Here is a 23,981-nt window from a genome sequence, read left to right as displayed (position 1 = left end):
ATGTAGGACTCCTGGTTAGGCATGAGTTTTGCTGGGATGGGGCCAGAGTGCTGAGGATTGAGCCCCGGTTGGTCAGATCCTTCAGACTTTATGCAGGTTTGACTCCCATGGCAATCTAGAATTTTGAATTTGCAAAGAATGCAAGAGCGGTCCTTAGGTGACGGGGAGAAATTCATTTTCTGTAATGATTCACTCCATTTGCGAATGAGCAAAAAGCATTTTTGATGATACCGTCACATATGAAAAAAAATCCGATTTCTTCACTTTCACTAATGCAATTGTCGAATATCACTGGAAATGAGAACAGAACTGGGCCCAGTGTCACTGAATCATGCATTTATTTATGGCAATAACTTGGCTCATTCTTCTTTAAAACAGGTTGAGGGGAAAACAGATTGTTTTTATGCCATTTATTCATGAAAATCTCCATCACGTAACTTCTCCAGGGCAGGCCCTTTAACTGTATTTCGTTAAATCAGTGCTGGGGCATAACTACCTAAGGGTGCAATCCTGCAAAGCTTTGTAAATTTGCTTAGTAAGCAACCCTCCTCGGCCCCCCCTGTGACCCACCCGTGAATGTGAACGCTCCTCCCCCTCTCTGGCTCCATGGATTCTTCTTAGTCCTAATCGGCTCCTTGACTATGAAAAAGAGGAAGCCACACGTGTGATGGTTGGCACCCTATTACGTAGGGGCTTTCTGTGCCATTTTTTCCCTTCCCAGTTTGTTTTCTTGCCGCACCATCGAGGAGTCCAAAGTTACACCAGGAAGAGTCGTACCTCTCCAGCACACAAAAGCGAGCAAGCAGTTTGCTGATTCCAGTTGGCAAAGAGGAGACATGCACAGGGTCACACAGTAGGTCAGTGGCAGAGCCAGGAATAAAACACACCAGGCTCACAATCTGGGGTGCTACCTCTTTCCTCTGCCTTTTTACTTAGTTAATTAGGGCCCTAGCATCAACTTGGGACCTCAGCGAATACAAGTCCCAGGCAAAGATGGCTGGTAAGCGAGGAAAACATGAGAGGGAAGCTTATAATTTTCTTCTTCCATTGCTTTTCAGTTGTTTTTACATAAATACAGTGGAGGGAGATTATCCAACCTCAAGTCTGCCAAGGACTCAGAATAATCTTACACAACTCCATCCAGTTACCGGGGAACTCCCTAGCCAGCTGCTCGGCTGGGTCAATACATGCAGCTCCACTGAAGTCTACAGACCTGTGCTCACTTAGGCTCTAGCACTGAATGTGCACTCAGACTATTAAGTTCTGGAAGCAGCATCTTAATCAGATGCCCTGAGAGCCCTGCTGATTTTATTTGGTGTGTGTTTAAAAACCCTTTCCAGCGCCAATGCCAGCCTTCCCTGCCTCCATTTCCTCACTCCAGGACAGGCTTAGACAGTAAATCCAGTTGGTCATAGCAAGCTGCTGGAGGAGGTGCTGGTGTGGGCAGCAAGAGATGAGGCTTCAATTCACAGATCTACCATGGATTTGCTTTGTGGTCCAGTCACTTAATCTTTCCCTGCCTCCATTTTCCCATCTCTACAATGGGCAGAATACTACTTACCAACCTATTAATTATGTTCCTGTAGCATCTAGGCCCCAGCCAAGGCTGGGATGTAAGCGCTGTAGGAATGCAAAAGAAGAGTCAGCCCTTGCCCCAGAGAGCTACCACTCTAACGAGACAAAACATAGACAGGCAAACAGAGGTGAAGTGACTTGCCTGGCGTCACACAGCAGTCAATAGCTGACCGGGGAAGGGAACCCAGATCTCCTGGACCCCAGATCCAGTGTGCATCCTTGCGGGTGTTGTGAGGATTAAGTTGTTCATGCTCACACCACGCTTTGAGTTCTTGATGGGGGGATGCTTTGGAGAGCAAAGTACCTTTGATTTGCTCAGAGTCCTTCTCATAAAGGACAGCATGTGTCGGGAAAGAAAAGCAATTTTTAAATGCTGTTTAAACCCCTCAGTATAATGCACACACACACACACACACACACACACACACACACCCCCTCCCTTGTCCTTTGCTGCATGCTCTCCTCTTAATGACCTTCTTGCTTCTTCCATCCTAGCCAAGGTTGCAACAAATGCTCTCCAGGGAGGGGCTGGGTTTGCAGGGAAAGGAGGTCACGGGAAGTGATGCAACAGGGGGTTTCTCATCCATGTGGCAGCAAACTTTGTTGGCAGGTCAGTGCATCAGTCTGCCTGCCTGCCTGCCAGCCCCAAATAGCTCTTCTCTTCCCTCTGTGCCCATTGTTCCTTAGGCTCTTGCTGTGGAAGAGCAATGGAAACGCCTTTTCAACTACAGAACAGCACAAACTATCTGGGGTTTGATGACTAGCCAGAACTCCCTGCCACTCCAAATGGGGTCAGGCTTCTAAGCTCTGTTTTCCTTCCCTGTGGAAGTGGTGCTCCCAGATTTCAATAGGAGCATTTTCTTGAAGGAACAGGATTGAACCTAGCATGTGGTAGTTACACTGACCATCCGATCGCTTGGCTGGTTCAGTGGCCTCCCCTTCCACTACCCCCTCCTCCTGCCCCTTGACACTCAAGCAATGAAAGGTCCAGTGGCCATTGCACCTTTCCTCAGAAGCTTTCACGCAGGAAGGAGTAGTTCTTGCAGCATGCCCTGTTAGGCAGGTGAATATTTATTTTCTCGTTTTACAGAGAGGGGAAACTGAGGCAGTGAGACGGCCAGAGCCTACTCCTGCTACCATTGAAGTCCATAGCAAAACTGGCAGTGTCTTGGGTGATGCAAGATCAGGCCCATTAATAACTTCCTCGAGGTCACAAAAGGCTGTCGGGCCAGACCCTCACTTGGTGCAAATCAATGTAGCTCCACTGACTTCAATGCCTACAACCCCCACTACCCCCCACCCCGCCCCGCACTATTTACAAAAACAACACAGAGATAACCCAGTGCCTTTCAGCAAGAAGTCTAAGGCTGCCCGGAATTAAAGCAACCGGGGGCCAGGATCCTACCTATATTTACGCCTTCTGGTAGCCCCATTGAAGGAAGTCGTTCCATGGAAATCAGTGGGGCTAAGCACATGGGTAAAGATACGGCAGGGGGCTGTGTGCAGGATGGGGCCCTAAGAGAGAACCAAGATGGGGAGAAAAGGCAGCAGTGTGCCTTCTACGTGATTCTAAGCCATTGACACCAGTTGAGTGGCCAGTGCCGGCTCGGCTCCTGTTAATTAGCTATAACTAATCTACTGCAGCATTATTAATGATCCCAGCCACGATTGCCAAGGAGAAGGAGGGCTAGTATTTTCCATTAGCTGGTTTATTAATAGCTCATTATCATCCAAACAGCTTGGAAAATAGGCCCACGACGGTGGGCTGGTGCTTGCCACAAGACACCCTGCGGGAATGAGACACTCCAGGTGGGACTAAGCGACGGCCGCTCTGCAGGTGGCGGTGGGGGTTTGCCCGCCTGCCCCATGCGTCTGTCTGAGATGTTGTCAAGCAAACTCTGACACCTTGGAGCGAGCCCTTACGAAGGACCTTCTCAGGGTGGCCAAATTCGTTCTCAGACTTCCGGGCCTGCTCTGATTATCGTGGGACCAGACCCCGCCATCAGCACCGAGTGTGCAATTGAAAATCAGGGAGTTGAGAATTAATAGCAGGGCTGTCCAATAAGCCATGGGTGCCTAGTGAGTGAAGGCAATCCGCTGGGCTATTTTATTTATTTTTATTGGCCCGGTGACAAAAATGGGCCTGTCTCCATCCTCCCTATAGGTACAAGAGCGCTGCTGAATTTGGACCTTCAGGGGGGGTGCCCCTAATGCCAGGGCTAGGATCCTCCCTAGTGATGTTTGCCAAGGCGATGTGGCCTATGTTTAAAGTCCTCCAAGAGCCTGGCCCCTGGGAGCGATCTGCGGGGAGACTTCTCAGCCGTCCCCTTCCAGGCCCAATCTGGGCGGGGAGGCCGGGAGCTGCCGGGAGATCTCCAAGCGCTGGCGCACGAAAGGAAGCCGCGTTTGCGCGTGTGCCTGCAAGTCTTTCACAGGGAGCAATTTTCCCTTGAAAAGGCAAAGAAATCCCCTGCTTTGAACAACTCCTCGGCTCTCGGTTCTTTCCCGGGAGGCTATAATTGGATGGGATTTTCGCTAATAGGCAGGGAAAGTCCTTCAGATGGTTTCTTTTCCCGCTCCCCTCCAACACACACACGCTCCTCGCCTCTCCTTCCAGTCCCACCATGGGCCGGGCTCTCACTTTTCTTCCCCCTCTGAGGGGGTCCGATGGGGGTGGTGGGGGACCCGCAGCATCAGACCACGTCTTTCCTGGAGGCGCAGCCGGAGCATCGGTTCCTTCTCCAGCCGCAGCGAGCAGCGAACCCGGTCGGGCTGCAGACGCCTGATTAGTTTTAGCCAAACCGGCCATCGCCCCTATTTCCAGTCACTTCTCGTTCCTGGGCAGGGAGGGAGCAAAGATCCTTCCCTCCCCCCTCAAAAAATAAATAAATAAGGGGGGTATTAAGATCCCGATCTTTGCACATTGCCCGTGGGCAGGATCAGGTCCATTACAAACACCCCAGAATGTGGTCACATTTCAGGGTTCGTTTCTTCGGGATTTAGTCACGCTATTAAAATCATGAAATACATATTTCCCTTCGCCGGGGCCTTCGTGGCAGAGAGAAATGTACCTGCCATGCTGGATCCACCAAGGGAAATTAATGTTTGGTTGAAACTGATCCGCGATCCAACCCCCTCCTCCAGCAAAACAGTTTGTTTAAAACAAATCTGATCGTGGTTGTATCTTTCATCGGCGGCTGAGCAACTTTGCCGCCCAAGCCCCTCTGCCGATGGGATCCGCGCCCCTCTCTTTGCTAGCAGACGGGAAAAGCCCGTGTAATATCAAAGTCATCCTCATTATTCCCCATTAATTAGAAAGATCCGCTGGCTGCATTTCGCCAATCCAGTGCCACCCATCCAAGACCCTGGTTGCGAGATTGCAACCCAATCAGGCCAGCTGGGTGTGTGACCCTGGCTCTCAAATGCAGTGGGTTTTAAACAACATGGTCCCAACCAGGAGGAAATCTGGCCACCTTTCTCTTTTCAGGCAGCTCCAGAATTTTTTTCCCCCTTCTTTTTTTAATTTAGGTTGCGGGGAAAAACAGTGGTTTCATTCAGATCATATACACCCCTAATTAGCCCCCTCCCCCCCAAATAAAAAACCACCCGACGTAAATAGTTACAAGCTGCAATTAAACAAAACAGATCATTTACTAATCTGGGTTTGGGGTCGAGCGGACGGGTGAGGTCTTGGGACGCCCATGTGCTGACAAAATTCACCGTGGGGCCCTTGTCACTAATTATGGCGACCCATATCTAAGTGTCCGGGCGGGGGTCGATGTCTGAGCAGAGGTCTGCACTGGAGGTCTGGGGAGTCCGACTGGTGGGGACCGAGAGGCCGGGGGTGTGGGGAAAACCCCTTTCTCTCTCTCTCTCTCTCTCCCCCCTTTTTTTTTTAATGCAAAAGGAAGACAACGAGCAAAAAGAAAGTTTCTCCCAAGTTCGCTCAGACCTATCAGAGTGGGAGGAAAGGGAGATGCATGGTGAAGACAAGAGGGTTGAAAAGAAAAGACCGGCCCGAGCAAACGAAAACAAACAAGCCAACACAAAAAATAACTTCACACATTTATGTGTTTTTGCATTTTAGGAGCTTCTACCCAGGGAGTGAAATCCGGGCAGGTTGTTATAGCTACCCTAATCCACAGGGGTCCCCCCCCCGGTCTATTTAAACCCCCTAAATCTTCCTCTCCCTTTTGAAAACTACATTTTACCTCTGGCTTGTGGGCCAACATGCCCCTAATGAGTATTAAACCCCTATCTCCTCGCAATTAGCTCATTGCTGCTCCCCGCTCCTGATTGACAGAGCGCGCCGCAGAATCCGAATTCTCCCTTTGGCGATACGTGCTGATTGGGTCCCTCCGAAGACAGCCACTTCCAACTTTTTCTTTCTTTCTTTTCTTTTCTTTTCTTTTTTTTTTTTTTAATATTTGCCTTCAGTGCCTTGGCTGAGACAAGAGTTTTTTACCTCTCTCGGTGAGTTTTTTTCTCCCCCCCCCCCCCCTTGAGAGGCGCTGGGAAAGGAAGAAAGAGGATTATTTACCTGCTGGGGACTGCGTTCGTTTGATCTGATTTTTTTGTAATCCGAATAATACTCGTCAATCGGAAGAAAGGGCAGTGCTGGCAACTCTGGTTGAATTACAAAACCCAACCACACCAAACTTTTTCGCGATGGGCTGGTTGGGATATTGCCTGTTGCTCTGTGGGCTGAATCCAGCCATGTCAAGTTACCCAATCTGGTGGTAAGTGTGAATCTGTTTCTTTCTCCCCCCCCCTTATTTAAAAGGACATTTTCCCCCTCCTCTGCTTTTCTGATGCCATGAAATTCTCCCTTCTGAGCTGCAGAAGTTCCAAAGCCGGCAAGTTTTTCAAATCTGCCTTTATTTATACATTCACTTTGTTTATTATGACTGGGTTGTACCTGATCTCTCGTTCTCCTACTGTACAAAGACAGAGGCAGAGAGACCGAAAGTTATTTTTTTTTTTAACGCGTCTTTGATCCTCTCCTGCGAAGAACAAAAGGCGCTGGCTGAATTAAAGAGATAATGATACAAGCTGACAGGAGTATTTCAAGGTGATTTGAAGCTAGTCGGGTGGCAGGCGGGGAGGGGGGATGAAAACATTTCCCCTTGCGTTGAAACAAAAATCAAACCAACAAACAAGAAGTAGGTAAGACAGGACTGAACAACCTGGACTTGTTACATAAAGAGAAGCCAGGGAGTGCGGTTGAGAAGGGAATTGATAGAGAATTGGTTAGAGCAAAGACTGGGGCTGGTTTCTCTGTATAGACCTGTCTATTATAGGGATTGTATTGTCCATGGATGGATGGTTAAGATTCGACTGCCCTAGCTTCTGGAAACTTGGAAAGTCACTTCACTTAGGGGGTGCGTCTAATGGGGCCAGTGGAAATCGGAGCAGAATCCGGACCTATGTGTTATAAATTCGCTAGGACAGCGAGAGGGAAAGGAAATCAAGTCTGGGTAATGCCCCCTCGTCTGCCTAACGCCCTCAAAAAGAAATAAACTGGCTCATTTGTGGGCGAAAAGGGAAATAAATCTTCCTGCGCCAGGGAGGCGGTGGAAAGGGGAAAGGGTGGCCCGACCGCAATCGGGTCCCACCGTCCGGCTCTCTGCTCCGTGCAGCCACTGGCGAAGAGTAGAGAGAAAACCGGGCTTAGATCACCCGGAGAGTTTGTCGTGGCGCTTTGCTCCTTGACACCCAAACCAAACCATTATAAAGACGCAAAGCCCCCCCACCCCCCACCTCACCAGCGACCTGCATTCTGCAATGTGGACAGAAACACCAAGTTTCCCTCTGGATCCGGGGCCAGTGTCTGCCCCTCGGCTCTGCATTTCACGTTAAAACCTGTGATTGATAACAAGGGGGTTGGATAAAGCCGAAGACCAATGTTCAATCGTAGATTCCCAATCTAGCTATTGGAACCGGATCTCCCCCCTCCGCTCTTTATTTCACCTGACCTCGCCTTTTTGTCTCGGTGCTGTTGAACCCACCATTGCTGTCGAGAGGGAGGTGAAACAGACCAGATGCAGGACAGACACACGTTCGTCTGCAGCGAGCCGCACTGCGATCCGGGGGGGTTGTTTGTCTCATCGCACAGTCCTGCCCCAAACTTCCCCGCTTCCCCGGGCCCAGCTGGGACCCACAAAACACCCATCCACCCAGGAGAGCAGGTGTGGGAAAGGACGGACAGATTTTCCCCCCCCTTTCTCCAAAAGCAAGATGCCTGAGATTAGGGTTGTTATATTTTTTTTTCTTGTAAATTTCGTTGCAGTTTTTTTATTCCCAAGCCCCCATGCTCAGATCGAGTCAGGGCCTCGATTCCCCGAGACACGACACACACACACACACACACACACACAGCTGGCGTTACAGGCCGGCCGGCTGTTGCCTCCGATCCCTTTCAGAGCTCATTTTAGCGCTCCGCCACCACAGCGGCTGGAAGAAGTGCGGGGTGCTGAGCTAGGCATGTCGCTGCAGATCTGGGTAATTGCTAAGTGCAGGTCACTGGAATGAGGGAAACCCTCGTGTAGACGGGCCCTGCTTGGGAAACGGCTCCTTAGCGAGACGCAGGGAGCAGATCCAAACGCTTTGGCCGGGCGATGATATGCCCAGCGCTTCGGCACTCCTGGGATGACTTCCCTGGACGCCCCAGTGTGCTCGGAAAGTTCCCCAGGAATGCGCTGTGGGCTGTGTCGGTGTTTGCCTGTGGCAGGCGGGGAGTTTGTAGCTACACACCCAGCGGCTTGTGTTAAAATCACACACCCTGGGTGAGCGGCGGCAGGAAGAATCCCCGGTGCCATGCTCCAGTTTAGACCAGCGGCCTCATCCGAGCGTCCAACCCCATCAATCCCGGCCCCCAAACCCCCCTACGCGTCAAGTGTAGGTTTCTGCCTCGCCGCTGGAACGGGCGGCTGGGAAATGTTCATGCAAGCGACCGAGGCGAAACTGTGCTCGGTGCTGCAGCCCGGTCCGGTTGCACTGGCTCCGTCGACTCCCCTTTATAAAGAAGCAGGGTATTTGATGGAGCTTTGCGAGAAGCGGGGTGGGGAGAAGGGTGCAAATGATATTTGGAGCACATCTGGCTATGTCCTCCTTGTGTTTCGATATGCAAAGAGGAAGGGGTGTCGAGGGCAGAAGCTCCCCCCCCCCCCCCCAGCTATTTCAGGTATGTCTCAGGGCAGGGAATTCGCTTGAATGGGAGAAGGGTAATAAAATGCAAATGTGTTCTTGATAAGACAAGCAACCTGAACACCTGGACTGGATCATTAAAAAGCGATCTTTTATTCACAGCCTCCCTATAACTTATAATTAGAAACTCTCGGCTGCATTCCTGATTGGAGAAGGAAATGCATTCCGCCAATACCGACATAAATATCCCCTTGTCACCTACCCCAGGAGCGGAGGGGAATCTACATTCCTCCCCCTAAAAGTCCAGGGAGATGAAATCGGTGCAGGCTAGCGTGCTGTGCTCCTTCCCCCGGTTCAGCAGGCTGGCGGGGGCGATGGGAGAACACGGGGCAGGGGCTGGCAGAAAAAGATGCTGCTTGCTTTTCCCCCTGTCCCATCAGGCCGGCGTTAGAGCAGAAGGGGTCTGAACAGCCCCCGGGTGCAAGGCTGTTAGGGCATCAGGTGTCGATCGTGGGTGTGTGTTTTCAAACATGCAGCAGGAAACTGCCTGCGACCTGATGCGAAGCAGCGTTTGAGGGATCTCCTCTGCAAGCCGGGCGAGACACCCTCCCTCCCCGGGGCATGGAATTGCAAAGGAAATGTTGATGTCGGGTCTTTGGGGGTGGTTGGTATTTTCGCTGCCTACATTCCCCTGCCTATCCACACACGCGTTTGGGCTCAGACCAGATTAGACTCCCACCGGCTGGCTGCGGAGGAAGACGCATGCATCGGATGCTCCAGGTCTTTTCCCTGGGAAAAGCAGAAGCCCCCAGTCACATTAGAGAGTTGCAGGGAAGAAAACAACCGGGGGGAAGGTGTGGGCGTGTCGGTTTTGTTGGTTGTCCTGAAGAGGATCCGTTTGCAAACCACAAACGCTGCAGTGAAATGTATTTGGGTCAGAAAGCTCACACTGCAGAAGGAGACTCCAAATCCGCTGTTTATTCAGCCCCTCTCCCCCCAAAACCTATTGTGATCTGGCAAATCCAATTGCGCTTTTTTACTGGGGAGGGGGGTTTCCCAACATGCTTAGTTCTGAGTAGGAAGGAAACACACAGATGTCATTGCCAGGCTTCTCCCCCCGCACCCCAAGCAGCCTGTAGCTACCTAGGAACTAGCAGCAGAGATGAGAACATTTTTCATACTGTCCATATTCCCCTTCTGTCCCCATCACCAACTAACTGGCAGAATACTGGCCTCTGTCTAAAAGGTGAACTGCCCTGATGCATTTAACTCTTGGACATTGCCAGTGCATTGGGTTTCTAGGCAATCTTCTCAGGCAGAAAAGGCAGGGACTCAGGAAGGACATGTTCACAAACTTTGGTTGATTATTCTCCTCTATGGGGTAAGCTAGCTGGACTCTGTGTATGTGCCAACGGTGGTTTCAATATACCAAAAAAGCAGATTCCTTTCATTGTTCCATCTATCTCTAGCCTCTTAAACGGATCACCCTCGGATCTTATCCCTGTATGGAAATGGGACATTGATGCAAAGTGAGACGTGTCACTCCTGCTCAAACACAGAGATGCACGGTTTGTTAGGTGGGGAAAAATTAACCAGCCCAAGGTATTACTAACAAATGCATTTAACTGACCAATAATGGTGGTAAATGTGAGTTTCTTTCTTATTTTTTTCCTAAATAGTTTTTTTTTGGGGGTGCAGATTAGACCCTGGAATATCTTGAGTTGTTTGGGGTTTGTTTGTTTTAAAAAGAGGTGCTACCATTTCCCATGGAGCTAATGTTGGGATTTTAAAATGATGGCAAGTTCCTAAAGCACACCCTAGACAGAAATGAAGTGACCTTACATTGCAGCAATGGGTATCTCAGATGTCTTTTATTAGTAATGCCTTGAGACACACAAATACAAGTCAGTCCTGTCTATATTACCCGTTCCACTGTTTTTAGCATTTGCTTCAGACAGACCAGAGGCCGACAACTCTTGTTAGTGATGGGTCAGTTTCCTAGTGTACATTGATTTTGGTGATGTTAGTCTAGATTTACAAGGCTGTAATTAAGATCTCAGCCTTACCTAGGGTCTGACACTGTTCCCACTAAATCCCTGGGAGCTTTCCCATTTGTTTCATTGAAGCAGAAAAACCCTCTCCGCGTGGCCTTCCCCAGCACAGCACAGCACTGTACTACTTGAACTAAAAGAGATTCCATTAGCAGTAGTAGTAGGCTTTTATCCTCTAGTGGCCCAGCCATTAAACAAATACTTTGCCAGTATGTTGCAGAAGCTCCCTGCCCTTTTTTCAAAGAGGTATCGGAGATGAGGAGGGAGTGATTACTACTACTAACATTATTTTGAGTAATAACTATTATTGTGTATTTGTATTACTGTAGTGCCTGAGATCCCTAGTCATGGACCAGGACCCCATTGCGCCAGGTGCTGTACAAACACAGAGAAAAAATTGGTCTCTGTCTCAAAGTGCTTACAATCTAAATATAAGACAAGAAGAGAAAACCTTATATGAATAGAAGATCGTTTCATGAATAGAGCATGTTTAAATTTAACTATTCCCCTATACAGCAATCATCTCCATGCACAACAGCACCATGTGAGTAACTATAAACATCAGCAAAATGCCCCATCAGCCTGGTTTCACTGCCCCATATGTGTGAAGTGTACATAGTAATCCAACAGCATAAAAGTAAATTAGATTTTTTACAATTCCATCAATGATCTAAAATGTTACTAGGACTGAATACAGAGAAGGGGATGAGGAATTATTAAAGAGGGTGGAGGGATGAATTTAGAAAGAAAACTAGTAACAACAATTCATATTTACTTAACTCTTATGGAGTAGATCTTTATATGTAAGAGAACACAAGGCCAATCCTGGATCAGCCAAGGCTAAGAAAAGAATATCAAGAACTGTGCAATATCAAGAGCAAACAGGCACTTTCAATTGGAAAGGTCTTTATTTTAAATTAGGACAGTAAAACAAAACAAGAAAGAACAAAGGTAAAGCCCCCCCCCACTCCCTCAAGAGGGCAGAGTGTTTGTCTCCAATGATCTGCACTGAACTGAGCACTAAATAGCTACCTCTTCTTTGGAGAAAGCTGAGTAGTTGGTGAGGTAAAGATGCAGTACGCAGAAAACAAAGGCATAAATAATGGTTACGTAGTTAAATATGATACAGGGAGATCTATACGTGCTGCTCCGCTCCACTGCCTGTCTGCTACTGCTGTCAGGCTTGGGTGCGAGTCTGTATGTACTTCTGCAATCTAACAGGAGCACCTGGTGAAGGGCCCCCACCCTGCAATGATCTCTGTGTGAACTGACCCCTGAGGCCAGTGCAGAGTCCCACTGCACATTGCAGGATCGCTGCACCTGCTTCAGAGGGGCCTGGGTCAGGTGGAAGGAAACCAGCGGCACCCCCACGCTGCCCGTGTGGCCCCAGTGCATTAACTGGGAGTGCATAACGGGCAAAGAGGGAAAGTCCAAGCTGTGCAGAGATTTATATAGGATGCAGCCTGCCTGCACCAGGCCTGTGGTAGCTCTGTGTCTGCCTACGGTGCTGCTCAAGGCCCCTCCTTAAGTGGAACTGGAGAAAAAGCATCAAGGAGGGACATGCTTGATGTGATAACCAGGAGATCAGGAGCCCAAATAGGGCCCAGGCTGCAACCAGACAGGTCCTCAGCGGGTCACACACCGGTCTCTGTGCTGCTCTGCAAAGATCTCTCTTCTACAACTCTGCCGGCCACATCAGCTGCTCGGTGAAACACTCGGTGCCTTGTGTGGGCAAATGGACAAGCAGCCCCTTAATCAGTGGAGTGACGGCAGCAGGATTTATGAGGGGCTGAAGGCAGGGGGAGCCATAATTGTGCAGAGTGGTATAAAAGGGGTACAAAACGAGGGATAATGGGAGGAGATTCAGAAAGGGAAAACATAGGCTGGATATCAGGAAAGAATCCCTTGCAGGGAGCTGGCTTAGACTGTGGAACAGTTATCAAGAAAAGTAGTGGAAGCTCCATCTATTGAGTCATTTCTCTAAAACTAGATTGGACAAAGCCCTTGAAACTATGCAGCAGGAAACAACCCTGCAACAGCCCCTCGGGAATGGAACTGATGAGCTAATCGGTCATTTGGTGTCTGTTTCTAGGATTCAGGTAAACTGGATTGTGAGCTCAGTCATGTCAGCAGAAATCCAAGTCATTCAGTGGTGTTACTCCAAATCTGCTGGGGTTTAATTGATGGCAGAATATAGCTCCAGGATTTCTACTCTGACAGCATCACTTTAAGAACAGTGATGACAGGACCAGGTGTTCGCTTGAGGTCTGTGAGCCTCATTCAGCTCGTGCTCCGATGTGACTCCATTGAGATCGATGGAGCTACTCCATTTACACAGGAGCGGGCGAGAGCAGGATCACACCCTCTATCTAGAAAGAAGCATGGCTTTTTTTTTAATGCAAACCCTATAGATCCAAGTTTAGACTTGGCACACTGAACCCTTTAAAGACCTACCCTGAGACTTGGCAGCGACTGAGCATGTTAAGTGAGAGATGATCATTCTTTGGTGAGTGAGGAGGGAGACCTACACGCAGGTCACCCAAGGGGCAGCATAAGCAACATTTGTTGGCATAGAGCACCAAACAATCTCGAGAGCTATGAAATATGCAGTGCGTTCACCCGCTCCTGCTCTGCTCAATTAGCCGTTGGTGCAGCTGAGGTTTTTCATAGGGGATGGTATCTCGCTTCACTTCCTGTACTATTGGCTAGTACTGCTGTGTTCTATTAAACAGCTGCCGTGTTCCGCCCCAGAGGTGGCTGCACTTCAGTAATGGGTGAAATGATTCCTGTATATTAAAAAGCCCACACGTTATGATTATTAGATTATAGCAATGGCTGGAGTGCCCAGCTGAGATCCTGGCTCCATTTTGCCAGATGTTATACAAATACATAGTCAGAGGCCGTCCCTGCCTTGGGAAAACTTGCAATCTAAACAGACAAGAGAGATATACCAACTTTTATGCCCATTTTACAGAGTGGAAATTGAGGCACAGAGTGATTACGTGACAAAATCACACCAAAAGCTTGTGACAGAGACAGGAACTGAATCAAGCTTTTCTAGAATCTGAGTTAGTGTCTTATCAACAGAACCGTCCTTGTTTCAAATACGAAGAGCTCTGGGACTCTTCCCGGCTGCAAAGTGCATTCTCAAAAGAAACTAGTATTCCCTCGTTTAGGAGTTGGTTTGCTTATCAGACAGCATGTGCTGTCCTACTGCGCACTCATGTTTGTTCTTTTCAGCGTCAAGAGAACTTTTTAGGTGCGTAGATGAATTGGCAAAACACAAAAGTCTTGTTGTGGAAGTTGAAACCGTACGTCAAGGCACAGAAATGTGTTTTCTTCCCAAGGGGAAAAAAAAGTGAGTCATTTATCTGTTTGAGCCCATCTGTCTTATAAAGCCTCACCCACAAAACGCTTCCACTGGCTGTCATTTGTACTTATATGATACCTCCCCTCTGAGTGTCTCAAAGAACCCTATTAACGTTCGTTAATTCCGTGAAAGAGGTAAATAGCATTTTACAGATGGGGCAGCAGAGCCAAGGAAGTTAAATCCCATGCCTAGGGTCAACCAACGAGTCCATGGGAGAGCAAGGAATAGAACCCCAGTGTCCTAATTCCCAGTCTCACCCCAGGAAAGCAGTTCCTCTCTTGTCTGCCTTCTAAAGTGCTACATCTGCAGACCCAATCCTCTATGGTTTAGTTCCTGATTATCGGTGTGGTCTGATGGCCTGAGCGGTTTTGTTCAACATCTTTATTAATGATCTGGAGGATGGGGTAGATTGCACCCTCAGCAAGTTTGCGGACGACACTAAGCTGGGGGGAGTGGTAGATACCCTGCAAGGTAGGGATAGGATACAGAGTGACCTAAACAAACTGGAGGATTGGGCCAAAAGAAATCTAATGAGGTTCAACAAGGACAAGTGCAGAGTCCTCCACTTAGGAAGGAAGAATCCCATGCACAGCTATAGACTGGGGACCGACGAGCTGGGCAGCAGCTCTGCAGAAAAGGACCTGGGGGTAACGGTGGATAAAAAGCTGGATATGAGTCAGCAGTGTGCCCTGGTTGTCAAGAAGGCTAATGGAATATTGGGCTGCATTAGGAGGGGCATTGCCAGCAGGTCACGGGAAGTGATTATTCCCCTATTCGGCATTGGTGAGGCCGCATTTAGAATACTGTGTCCAGTTTTGGGCCCCCCACTACAAAAAAGATGTGGACAATTTGGAGAGAGTGCAGCGGAGGGCAACCAAAATGATTAGGGGGCTGGAGCACAGGACTTATGAGGAGAGGCTGAGGGAACTGGGCTTGTTTAGTCTGCAAAAGAGAAGAGTGAGGGGGGATTTGATAGCGGCTTTTAACTACCTGAAAGGGGGTTCTAGGGAGGATGGGGCTAGGCTGTTCTCGGTGGTGGCAGATGACAGAACAAGGAGCAACGGTCTCAAGTTGCAGGGGGAGGTCTAGGTTGGACATTAGGAAAAAGTTTTTCACTAGGAGGGTGGTGAAGCACTGGAATGGGTTACCTAGGGAGGTGGTGGAATCTCCATCCTTAGAGGTTTTTAAGCTGAGGCTTGACAAAGCCCTGGTTGGGATGATATAGCTGAGGTTAGTCCTGCTTTGAGCAGGGGGTTGGACTAGATGACCTCCTGAGGTCCTTCCAACTCTAATATTCTATGATTCTATGATCAGCCTGCAGGAGATGTGGGTTCTGTTCCTGACTCTGCTGCTGGGTGATCTTGAGCAAGTCGCTTCCCTTCTCTGTGCCTCAGTTTCCCCCTCTGTTACAGGGAGTGTCACCACCTTTACTCACAGTCTAGTACCTCCTTGTTTCTAGAAGCAGCATTGCCCTAATCTGTCTGTCTAGCGACATCCCCCCCTTCCCCTCCACATGCTGCATCGGTTTATCCTTGTCTTTGTGTTCTGAGACTTAGTTTGCAGGCCAAGACACTTCTCCAATCCTACTTAATATGCCCAATCAACAGTAAACAAGATGGTCCTCTGCGGGGCTACATCAAAATTGCCACCTCCACTCTCAAGTCTGCCTCAGGACATCTATCACTAGAGCCTGCCTTGCTCATGATGACACTTTCCTTGTAGGAGTGTCCTTCCTGCTCTCAGTTCTCTACAGTTTCTCCTCTCCTGGGCTCCTTATAAGACCTATGAGTTTATGATCCTTACCTAGCTTCACCCCTCTGGCCAGAAGGCAAGCTATCTAGCAGCCCCCAGGTATGAAGCATGACTCTAATTAGGGTTCTTTCCCTTCTCTAGCAGGTGATGGGAGAAATCCCATAACACGGGGATTATGATACTGATTTCCTCAATCAATGCTTTGAGATCTACTGATGAGAAATGACATATAAGAGGAACAACATATAAATACTTAGCCTCTCTGTGCTTTCACTTTCCACCCTTTCTCTAGTTAGATGATAAGCTTTTTAGGGCAAGGGCTATCTCTTGTTCTGTGTTTGTACAGCTCCGAGCACAATTCTTGATCTTACTTGGCATGACTGTAATACAAATAATTACGACTATTACCTGTAGAAGTGCCTGTAGATTTGCGCTGGGTCTCAAAGTTATTCTTTTTTTTTTCACCTTATTAAAACTCCCATAAGACACTGAAATGCTCTATTTTTGCTTTTACAGAGAAAAAAAAAAGTGGCTTTTGCCAATAGGCTGTTCTCCTTCTCCTGGAGTATTTATATGTTTTCCCTTTGTGGTTGACTCTCCTGCTTTCGTATTCCTAGAGTGCGTGATTCAGATAGCCAGCTTGACTTTCAAAGGCTTTTACGGGAATAATGACAGCACTTAACAAACATTACACACGTGTGTCACAGAAGGAAATCCTCCGGGCTCTGAGTCACAGTGTGCTGCGTTTGGACAGCTGAGGTTTATATAGCACTGTTATGTGGCTACTGGCATGCGTGATATAAACATGCAATTCTACACCGTGTTTCCAGTAGGCAAAGAGGGCCTGAGCCTCCTGTCATTGAAGCCAATAACAAACTCTGCCCCTGCCCCCTTGGAATAGGATTGGGCCCACAGTCAGGATCTCCAAGTGCAAAATTAGAAATATTCCTCCAACCCCAAGAAACAAAGGTTCTGAGCGCAGCGTTTCTGTTGCGTTTCTGTTGCAGAGAGCAAAAATAAATGGACCTTAGCCGTGGGTCTGCCCCCCCGCTCACTGCAGAACTGTGCTATGCTTGGGGGCTCCCTGCGCGATAGAGGTGGGGCTGGTGGGTCCACACCTGCATAAACCAACTGACCACTTACACATACATACCAGGGGTGTAGGGTGGGCGGGTGTGGGGCGCCACAACCCTGAGGAAGCACTAGCAGCTGTGAAGCGGGGCCCTTCCTTGACTTGTTTTTTTCCAAGACCCCTGCAGATCACCCCTGAGCATGCTTCGATCCACCCCCCGTTCCCCTCCCCCCATGCAAGGCCCAGGCCTGCCCCCCACCGACACCGGCCTCCCTTCAACCTTCCGAAGATTACCGCTGGGATCCCGGCGCTGTACTTGTAGGAAAGGACTTACAGGCTGGAGGCACCCCTTGGGCTTGCTCATGTTCTTAACGTTCAGCGTGAGTTGAAGGGCTTTGCTGGATGAGAGAGCCAAGTTGGCAGGACTGAGGAACTCCCCCCAGTTCTGCTTCTTTTCTGTATCTGTTCCCGTGCCGCCCTTCTCACCGTAGTATCTCGGCTAGGTCTACACCGCGTGCTGTGTCCCGATCTGTGGGACCCCGGCTTGCGCAGTCGGGGTTTTCAAGCCCTTCCTTGAGCATCCTCGCTCCCTGGGTTTACAGTCGCTGCACTCAGGTCTCCAGCTGTGCTAGCATGTCCACACTAGGCTACACAGAGCTTGTGACTCGGGGCTGTGGCTTGACCTGCATCCACACTACAAAAGGATAGAGCTTGGACCTGAGTCACTGCAGGACTCGGGCTCTGACCCCCATCAGTTAGTAGCATCCTAGGACCCTTATCCTCAGAGCTTGCTGACCCGAGTACAACTGATTTGTGTGTGGACGGAAAGGAGGTTGCACTCAAACCTGAGTCAGAGCCCAGCTTAGTATGCAGTGTAGACATACTCAGAGTACCTTCTAGTAGTGCCCTAAGCAACATGATTACACATCTCCCATTCCACACGTCTCCTTATCCAGCCTATAAACTTGGACTCTCATGGTGCCATTTACCCACCAACTCTCCCCTCTCCCTTTATGTCTGTAAGTCTTTCTCGGTGTGACCTTTCAAAAAAAAGATCAGACGGACCATAGATTTTTTTCCAAACGTTACCATTTTTTTAAATTGACATTTGAACGCACGCTCACATCTTAACTCCCTAGCACAGGGGACTCCTTCTGGAACTAACCTCTGAGCCAGAGGAAATCCTAAGCATCACAAAGGCATTGCTTCGTACTTTCCGTGTTGTTCAGCTGAATATTTAATCTCCCCGTCTCTTCTTAGTGATACCAGAGGCAGGTAGGCAGTCGCCCAGAGCGATGGACTCGGACTTTCTGCCGGGAGGACCCTGCCAGCGTTCCTTCACACAGGGCCCTGGTGGAGAAGGTGGGCGCGGGTTCACCTACCCACCTCTTTAAGGACTGAGGCACCTCTGGCATGGACGCAAGGGGCTGGAAGCCAGGCGCGCCGACCACTAGGACACTTGGCCCTCCGAGTACACTAATGCAGTGCAGTGCCTTATACCAGCATAGCTTATTCCCATACAGGAAAAGCTACACCAGTATGAAGGCCCTTTATACTGACATAGAACTGCGCCTGTACTAATGTGTTTAACTAGTTGATGATTGGCAGCCCTAGCTGAAAGAGGAATTCACTCAGGGAAGTCCTATGGCCTGTATTATGCAAGAGGTCAGACTAGATGATCACAACCGTCCCTCCTGGTTTTATAATTTATGAACTATACTAGTACAGGTAAAGTGGTACAACTTTGGTGTGTAGACAAGACTTTATAAAGATACATCAAAGCAACTTAGGATGGAAGAATCCTGTGAACAGCTACAGACTGGGGACCGATGGGCTAGGCAGCAGTTCTGCAGAAAAGGACCTGGGGGTTACAGTGGACAAGAAGCTGGGCATGAGTCAAGTGTGCCCTTATTGCCAAGAAGGCTAATGGCATATTGGGCTGCATTAGTAGGAGCATTGCCAGTAGATTGAGGGAAGTGAATATTCCCCTCTGTTCGGCATTGGTGAGGCCACATTTGGAGTATTGTGTCCAGTTTTGGGCTCCCCACTACAGGAAGGATGTGCGCATATTGGAGAGAGTCCAGCGGAGGGCAACAACAATGATTAGGGAGCTGGGGCACATGACTTATGAGGAGAGGCTGAGAGAACTAGGCTTGTTTAGTCTGCAGAAGAGAAGAATGAGGGGGGATTTGATAGCAGCCTTTAACTACCTGAAGGGGGGTTCCAGGGAGGATGGAGCTAGGCTGTTCTCAGTGGTGGCAGATGACAGAACAAGAAACAATGGTCTCAAGTTGCTGTGGGGGAGGTCTAGGTTGGATATTAGGAAAAACTTTTTCACTAGGAGGGTGGTGAAGCACTGGAATGGGTTACCTAGGGAGGTGGTGGAATCTCCATCCTAAGAGGTTTTTAAGGCTTGGCTTGACAAAGCCCTGGCTGGGATGATTCAGCTTAGCTTTGAGCAGGGTAGATGACCTCCTGAGATTCCTTCCAACCCTAAGCTTCTATGATTCTATGAACCCTGTGAGCTAGATAAATCTCTCTAGGCGGGTATACATTTTTCACACGATAATTGTTCACATAGACAAAATTGTGGCCTTTTTTCAAAACTAACATCAGCTTATCTGGAGATCAACAGTTCTTTTATAGGCAGGATAATTTTCTGGTTAAGGCGGTGGATCAGGAAATCTTAGTTCAGCACCTGCTTCTGCCACAGACTCCATGTGTGATCTTGGGCAAGTCATTTAAGCACAGATCTCAAAGGTACCTGTACTTTTGAGGATCTGGTCTTAGTCTTTTGGTGTTGCGTTCCCCATCTGTAAAAGAGGAATAACAACGACAATCTGTAAAAGAGGAATAACACCCCTTACCTCGCAGGGGTGTTGCCAGGATTATTTCATTGCTGTGTGTGGTAGCTGCACAGATTCTATGGTGACGAGGGCCCCATAAGTACCTAGGTAGATATGAATAGACCAACCGTTGTCAAAGCAGCGACTTATGAATTGTCATCTCCTGGCCCTCTCCTCCTGAGTGACAGCACGTATTGCGCAGAGCACGAAACACAACATCAGCTCGGTCCCAGGTGGTGAATCAGCTGATTGCAAATGCCTTCAGAATCCTGCGTCTCTGCCTTACATCAGTTGCATCAGTCGTGTCACAGAGTCCCGGGGACACTGTGTGTGACTGCAGCACAGTTCTTGTAGAAGCTGTGGTAGGAATTATAGATCTGGGGAGTTTGGGCTGGTTTCACTTAGAATCATAGAAGATTAGAGTTGGAAGGGACCTCAGGAGGCCATCTAGTCCAACCCCCTGGTCAAAGCAGGACTAACCTCAGCTATATCATCCCAACCAGGGCTTTGTCAAGCCGCGGCTTAAAAACCTCTAAAGACGGAGATTCCACCACCTCCCTAGGTAACCCATTCCAGTGCTTCACCACCCTCCTAGTGAAAAACTTTTTCCTAATGTCCAACCTAGACCTCCCCCACTGCAACTTGAGACCATTGCTCCTTGTTCTGTCATCTGCCACCAATGAGAACAGCCTAGCCCCATCCTCCCTGGAACCCCCTTTCAGGTAGTTAAAGGCTACTTCGGAAGGTGTCGGGCAGTGAGTACAGTCCATGCCTGCTCAGTGGTGGAGGATACTGGGAAGTTATGAACCCAGACGGGGCAGTTATGTAGCAGATGGCTCTAGCGAAAGTTAAAATTATGCTAAAACATCAGACCTGAGCCCGTTGAAATAAAAGCTCGGGTAGGTTCTGCTTGCTGCAAAAAGAAGGCATCAAACTCCTGGAGGGGTTCTTTGACCAAAGGGCTCCGTACTACCCTAACCGCCCAATGAACGGCTTGCACAAAGAGCACGCTGGACTATTGAAAGGCCTGATTCTGCTCTCACTCACGCTGGGGTAACTCCAAGGAGAGGAGAAGGGGGAGAGGAGACTGGGGCACTACTCTCCAATGGCTGATTGTTGCAATATTAGCGAAGGTCTGGCGTGGTTGCTGTCGAGACACATTTGTTGCAGAAGGTGCTCAGACGTTTTGTTTGTGACGAGGTGCAAGAAGAAAGAGAAGAGCTTTGCCTAAGGGATGCCCCATATTCTGCAAGTGTCCCAAGAGTAGAAGACAGCACAAGGGGAAATGTTCAGGAACCCTGCCATGTAAGATATTTTCATTTGCAAATGCCACTGGCCATTGAAACGACTGCCTGGTATTTTAGTGGGTACTGATGAACCAGTTTAATATTGCGATCTATTAGCATCATTGCAAACTGTGTGTTACCTTTCCTGGAGACACACCTTTTTGTTTGGTTTACAGCTACAGAGTGAAATGCTCATGGAGAAGTAAGTGATGCAAGAGATGCTCGGCCTCATGGTACTAAAGACCATAGTAGTTGGAGATGGAAAAAGCTTATTAGATGATAGCCTGCCTCCAAGCAAGGGTGATCTATGGGTATTATTCCAGCATCTAAAAGGTCCTCACCCATATTAGCGCCAGATGTACACAGTGAAAGACTGTTCTTACCCTGAAGAGCTTACAGTCTAGACAAGACAGACAAACAGTCTGAGAAAGAAATAGGACATCCAGGCAGAAGACTGAGAATGGGTGCTCACAGAGGTTAGGACTCTGCTCCAACGCCCATTGAAATCAATGGAACTGAGTGACTTGCCCAAGGGCGCTGGGGAAGCCTCTAGCAGAGTTGGGAATTGAACCCAGTTCGCTGGCTGACATGACGCTTGAGCTCAGCGTCTTTAGGAAACAAAGGCCAAAGCACATTAGCAACGCAAGGCAGAGTAAAAAGACCCGTGTGGTCAGTACCAGTGGCCCTCTTACTGTTCTCTCTAATGTTATGGACGAAGCATGGTGTCTAATAGTTGGAAGACTATAAACAGACGCCAGAAGCTGGGAAATCAAAGCCCTTGGATTTAACACTACAAAACATCATCTGATTCTTACATGGAGATGCGGATGCTGAGACAAGTGTCATCCCTGCAGTTGTTACACCCATGTTTCCTAGAGGAAGGATGAAGTGATATGCAGGGTCTTTTCTGCTCTTTTAGTTACAGGCCACTTACGTGAATGCCCAGAGGAAGGATGTCCCAGTGGTGAGGGGACTAGTTTAGGATGCAGGAGACCTGGCCTTAAGTCCTTGCTCTGCCACAGACTGCATGTGTGACCTTGGGCAAGTCACTTAGCCTCTCTGTGCCTTAATTCCCCATCTGGATAATGGTGATAACAGCACTGCCCTATCTCACAGGGAAGTTGTGAGGACAAAGGCGTTAAAGATTGTGAGGTGTTTGAATGCTATGGTAATGGGAGCCATACACGTACCATAGATATCTAGATAGATAAATGCTGAGAAGCCAGGAAAGCAAACACACAGCTCTTCAAGATGTCGGGGGCTGCATATCTACCAAGTCCACTCACAGTGCTGATGATAATGTCATCCCGGGGCCGCCAGCAAAGCCTGATTAACAGTGGGAAAGCTTGGGTTTGAATTACTATTGACTCCCTGGTTTTACAAACACTGGGGGAGGCGGGGGAGGATATCAGCAGCCTTGGGATGCTGTTTTGGGACCAGTGAGACGAAGCACCATCAGCTGGGTGTTTTGCTCCATCTCAGTGAAAAAATGGCCTCGTGGGGGCTGCCTTATCCCAAGGGCTTTTTGGCTTCCTGGCCTGGTGTGTCTCAACCTGCTTTATGGCTTGGATACCCCCAGTGGTGTCCTGCCAGGGGACGGTGGAAGAGTCTGACTGGCCAAAAGATACCAGTGAGTCAGGGCTTGTCCATCGGTGGACTTTGATGGCCCTGGCCACCATCGTGTCTCAGTGGCTCACCGTCATTACTGCATTCTATCCCCACAGCCCTTCTGTGAGTTAGGGACATGCTTGCCCTATTCCTACAGAGGGGGAAACTGAGGCACGAGGTAGATTAAGTGACTTGTCCAAGGTCACCCAGGAAATCTGACTGATTGAACCCAAGTCACCTGAATTCCAGGCTAGCGTCCTATCCAACAGACCCTCCTTTCTCCTTGCCTTTGCATTTCTAGCATAATTTTGCGTCCCTGAAAACTGGGAAAGCCCTTGTTTTCAGGGCCTGTCCTGATATCCTTGGAAACAGGAGTTTGTCCTGATTTCTGTAGCCCCCGGCGCAATGGCCACCCGTAGGAGCCACTAGCTGGTAAAATTTGCAGGTAGCACATCTCTGGTCCGTCATGCAAAAACACTGCCATCTTGTTCTTTACATAGCTTTCTAGTGAGCGTCTTTCCTCAAGTTGTCCCTGCCCCAGAATCGGGTCCATGTGTCTGAAACTGGCCACTGCTGAGAGCAATGAGTCTGCAGGAGCTCAACTGGATTATCACCATCGACATATGCCTGTTGATCCAGGCCAGTATCCACAGTTCTGCTCAGAAGCCCCATGCTACAGATGATCACCAGATCACAGCAGAGCACTGGAGAAAGGACCGGGGTGTGTGAGGGGAGACAAAGGAACTAAGAGTGAAAAGAAAAGTTAATAGACTATATAAGAGGAACGTATGAGCATCCGGCTGTCACTTTCCCTATCTACCAAAGCCTCTTCACCGTAACTGCCTGATTGTCACTAAAACCATATTCTAAAAAATGTCACCCTCCTAGGACAAGTCTTTTCACCTTGAAAATCTGTTCACACTAGAAACTCCTTTTCATTTTAAATACATCTTGAAAGAGACCTGCTTTTCAAAGAGCAGGTGCTCATCGCTTTCTGATCCTCCGGCTCCTTTAAGGTGTCTAAAGTCAGGACCTGATAACCCCTCATCACGTCAGAAAATTGAGTCCACTCTCCTGACCTGTTTAACTGGCATATACATTTGTATTAAGCTCAGACTCTGGCAGCTGAGAGCGAGCTTTCTTATTTCTTTTCGTCATCTATCCGACTGTCATACTGAGGGGGGATTTTTTGTTTTGTTTTTGTGAGTTCCCATTCTGTGGATATCACAGCAAACAGCTGGAGTCTTTCTTGTCAAAGACCTCAAGTAGTTTTTG

General features: G+C 48.8%; 1 protein-coding gene across 1 annotated transcript in view; it reads left to right on the top strand.

Moving 5' to 3' along the window:
- The first annotated feature begins 6,135 nt into the window (after window positions 1-6,135).
- Window positions 6,136-23,981, top strand: part of WNT3A (Wnt family member 3A) — a 105,421-nt gene continuing 87,575 nt past the window's right edge. The window contains exon 1 of the mRNA XM_067530387.1: window positions 6,136-6,314. Within this exon, the coding sequence (XP_067386488.1) occupies window positions 6,244-6,314 (71 nt within the window). The 5' untranslated portion in view covers window positions 6,136-6,243. The remainder of the gene's footprint in view (window positions 6,315-23,981) is intronic.

Source organism: Emydura macquarii, unplaced genomic scaffold (assembly GCF_026122565.2).
Source record: "Emydura macquarii macquarii isolate MOO-44397 ecotype Brisbane River unplaced genomic scaffold, CSIRO-AGI_Emac_v2 contig_3080, whole genome shotgun sequence".
Classification (NCBI taxonomy): domain Eukaryota; kingdom Metazoa; phylum Chordata; order Testudines; family Chelidae; genus Emydura; species Emydura macquarii.
This window is presented reverse-complemented; position numbering and strand designations above follow the sequence as displayed.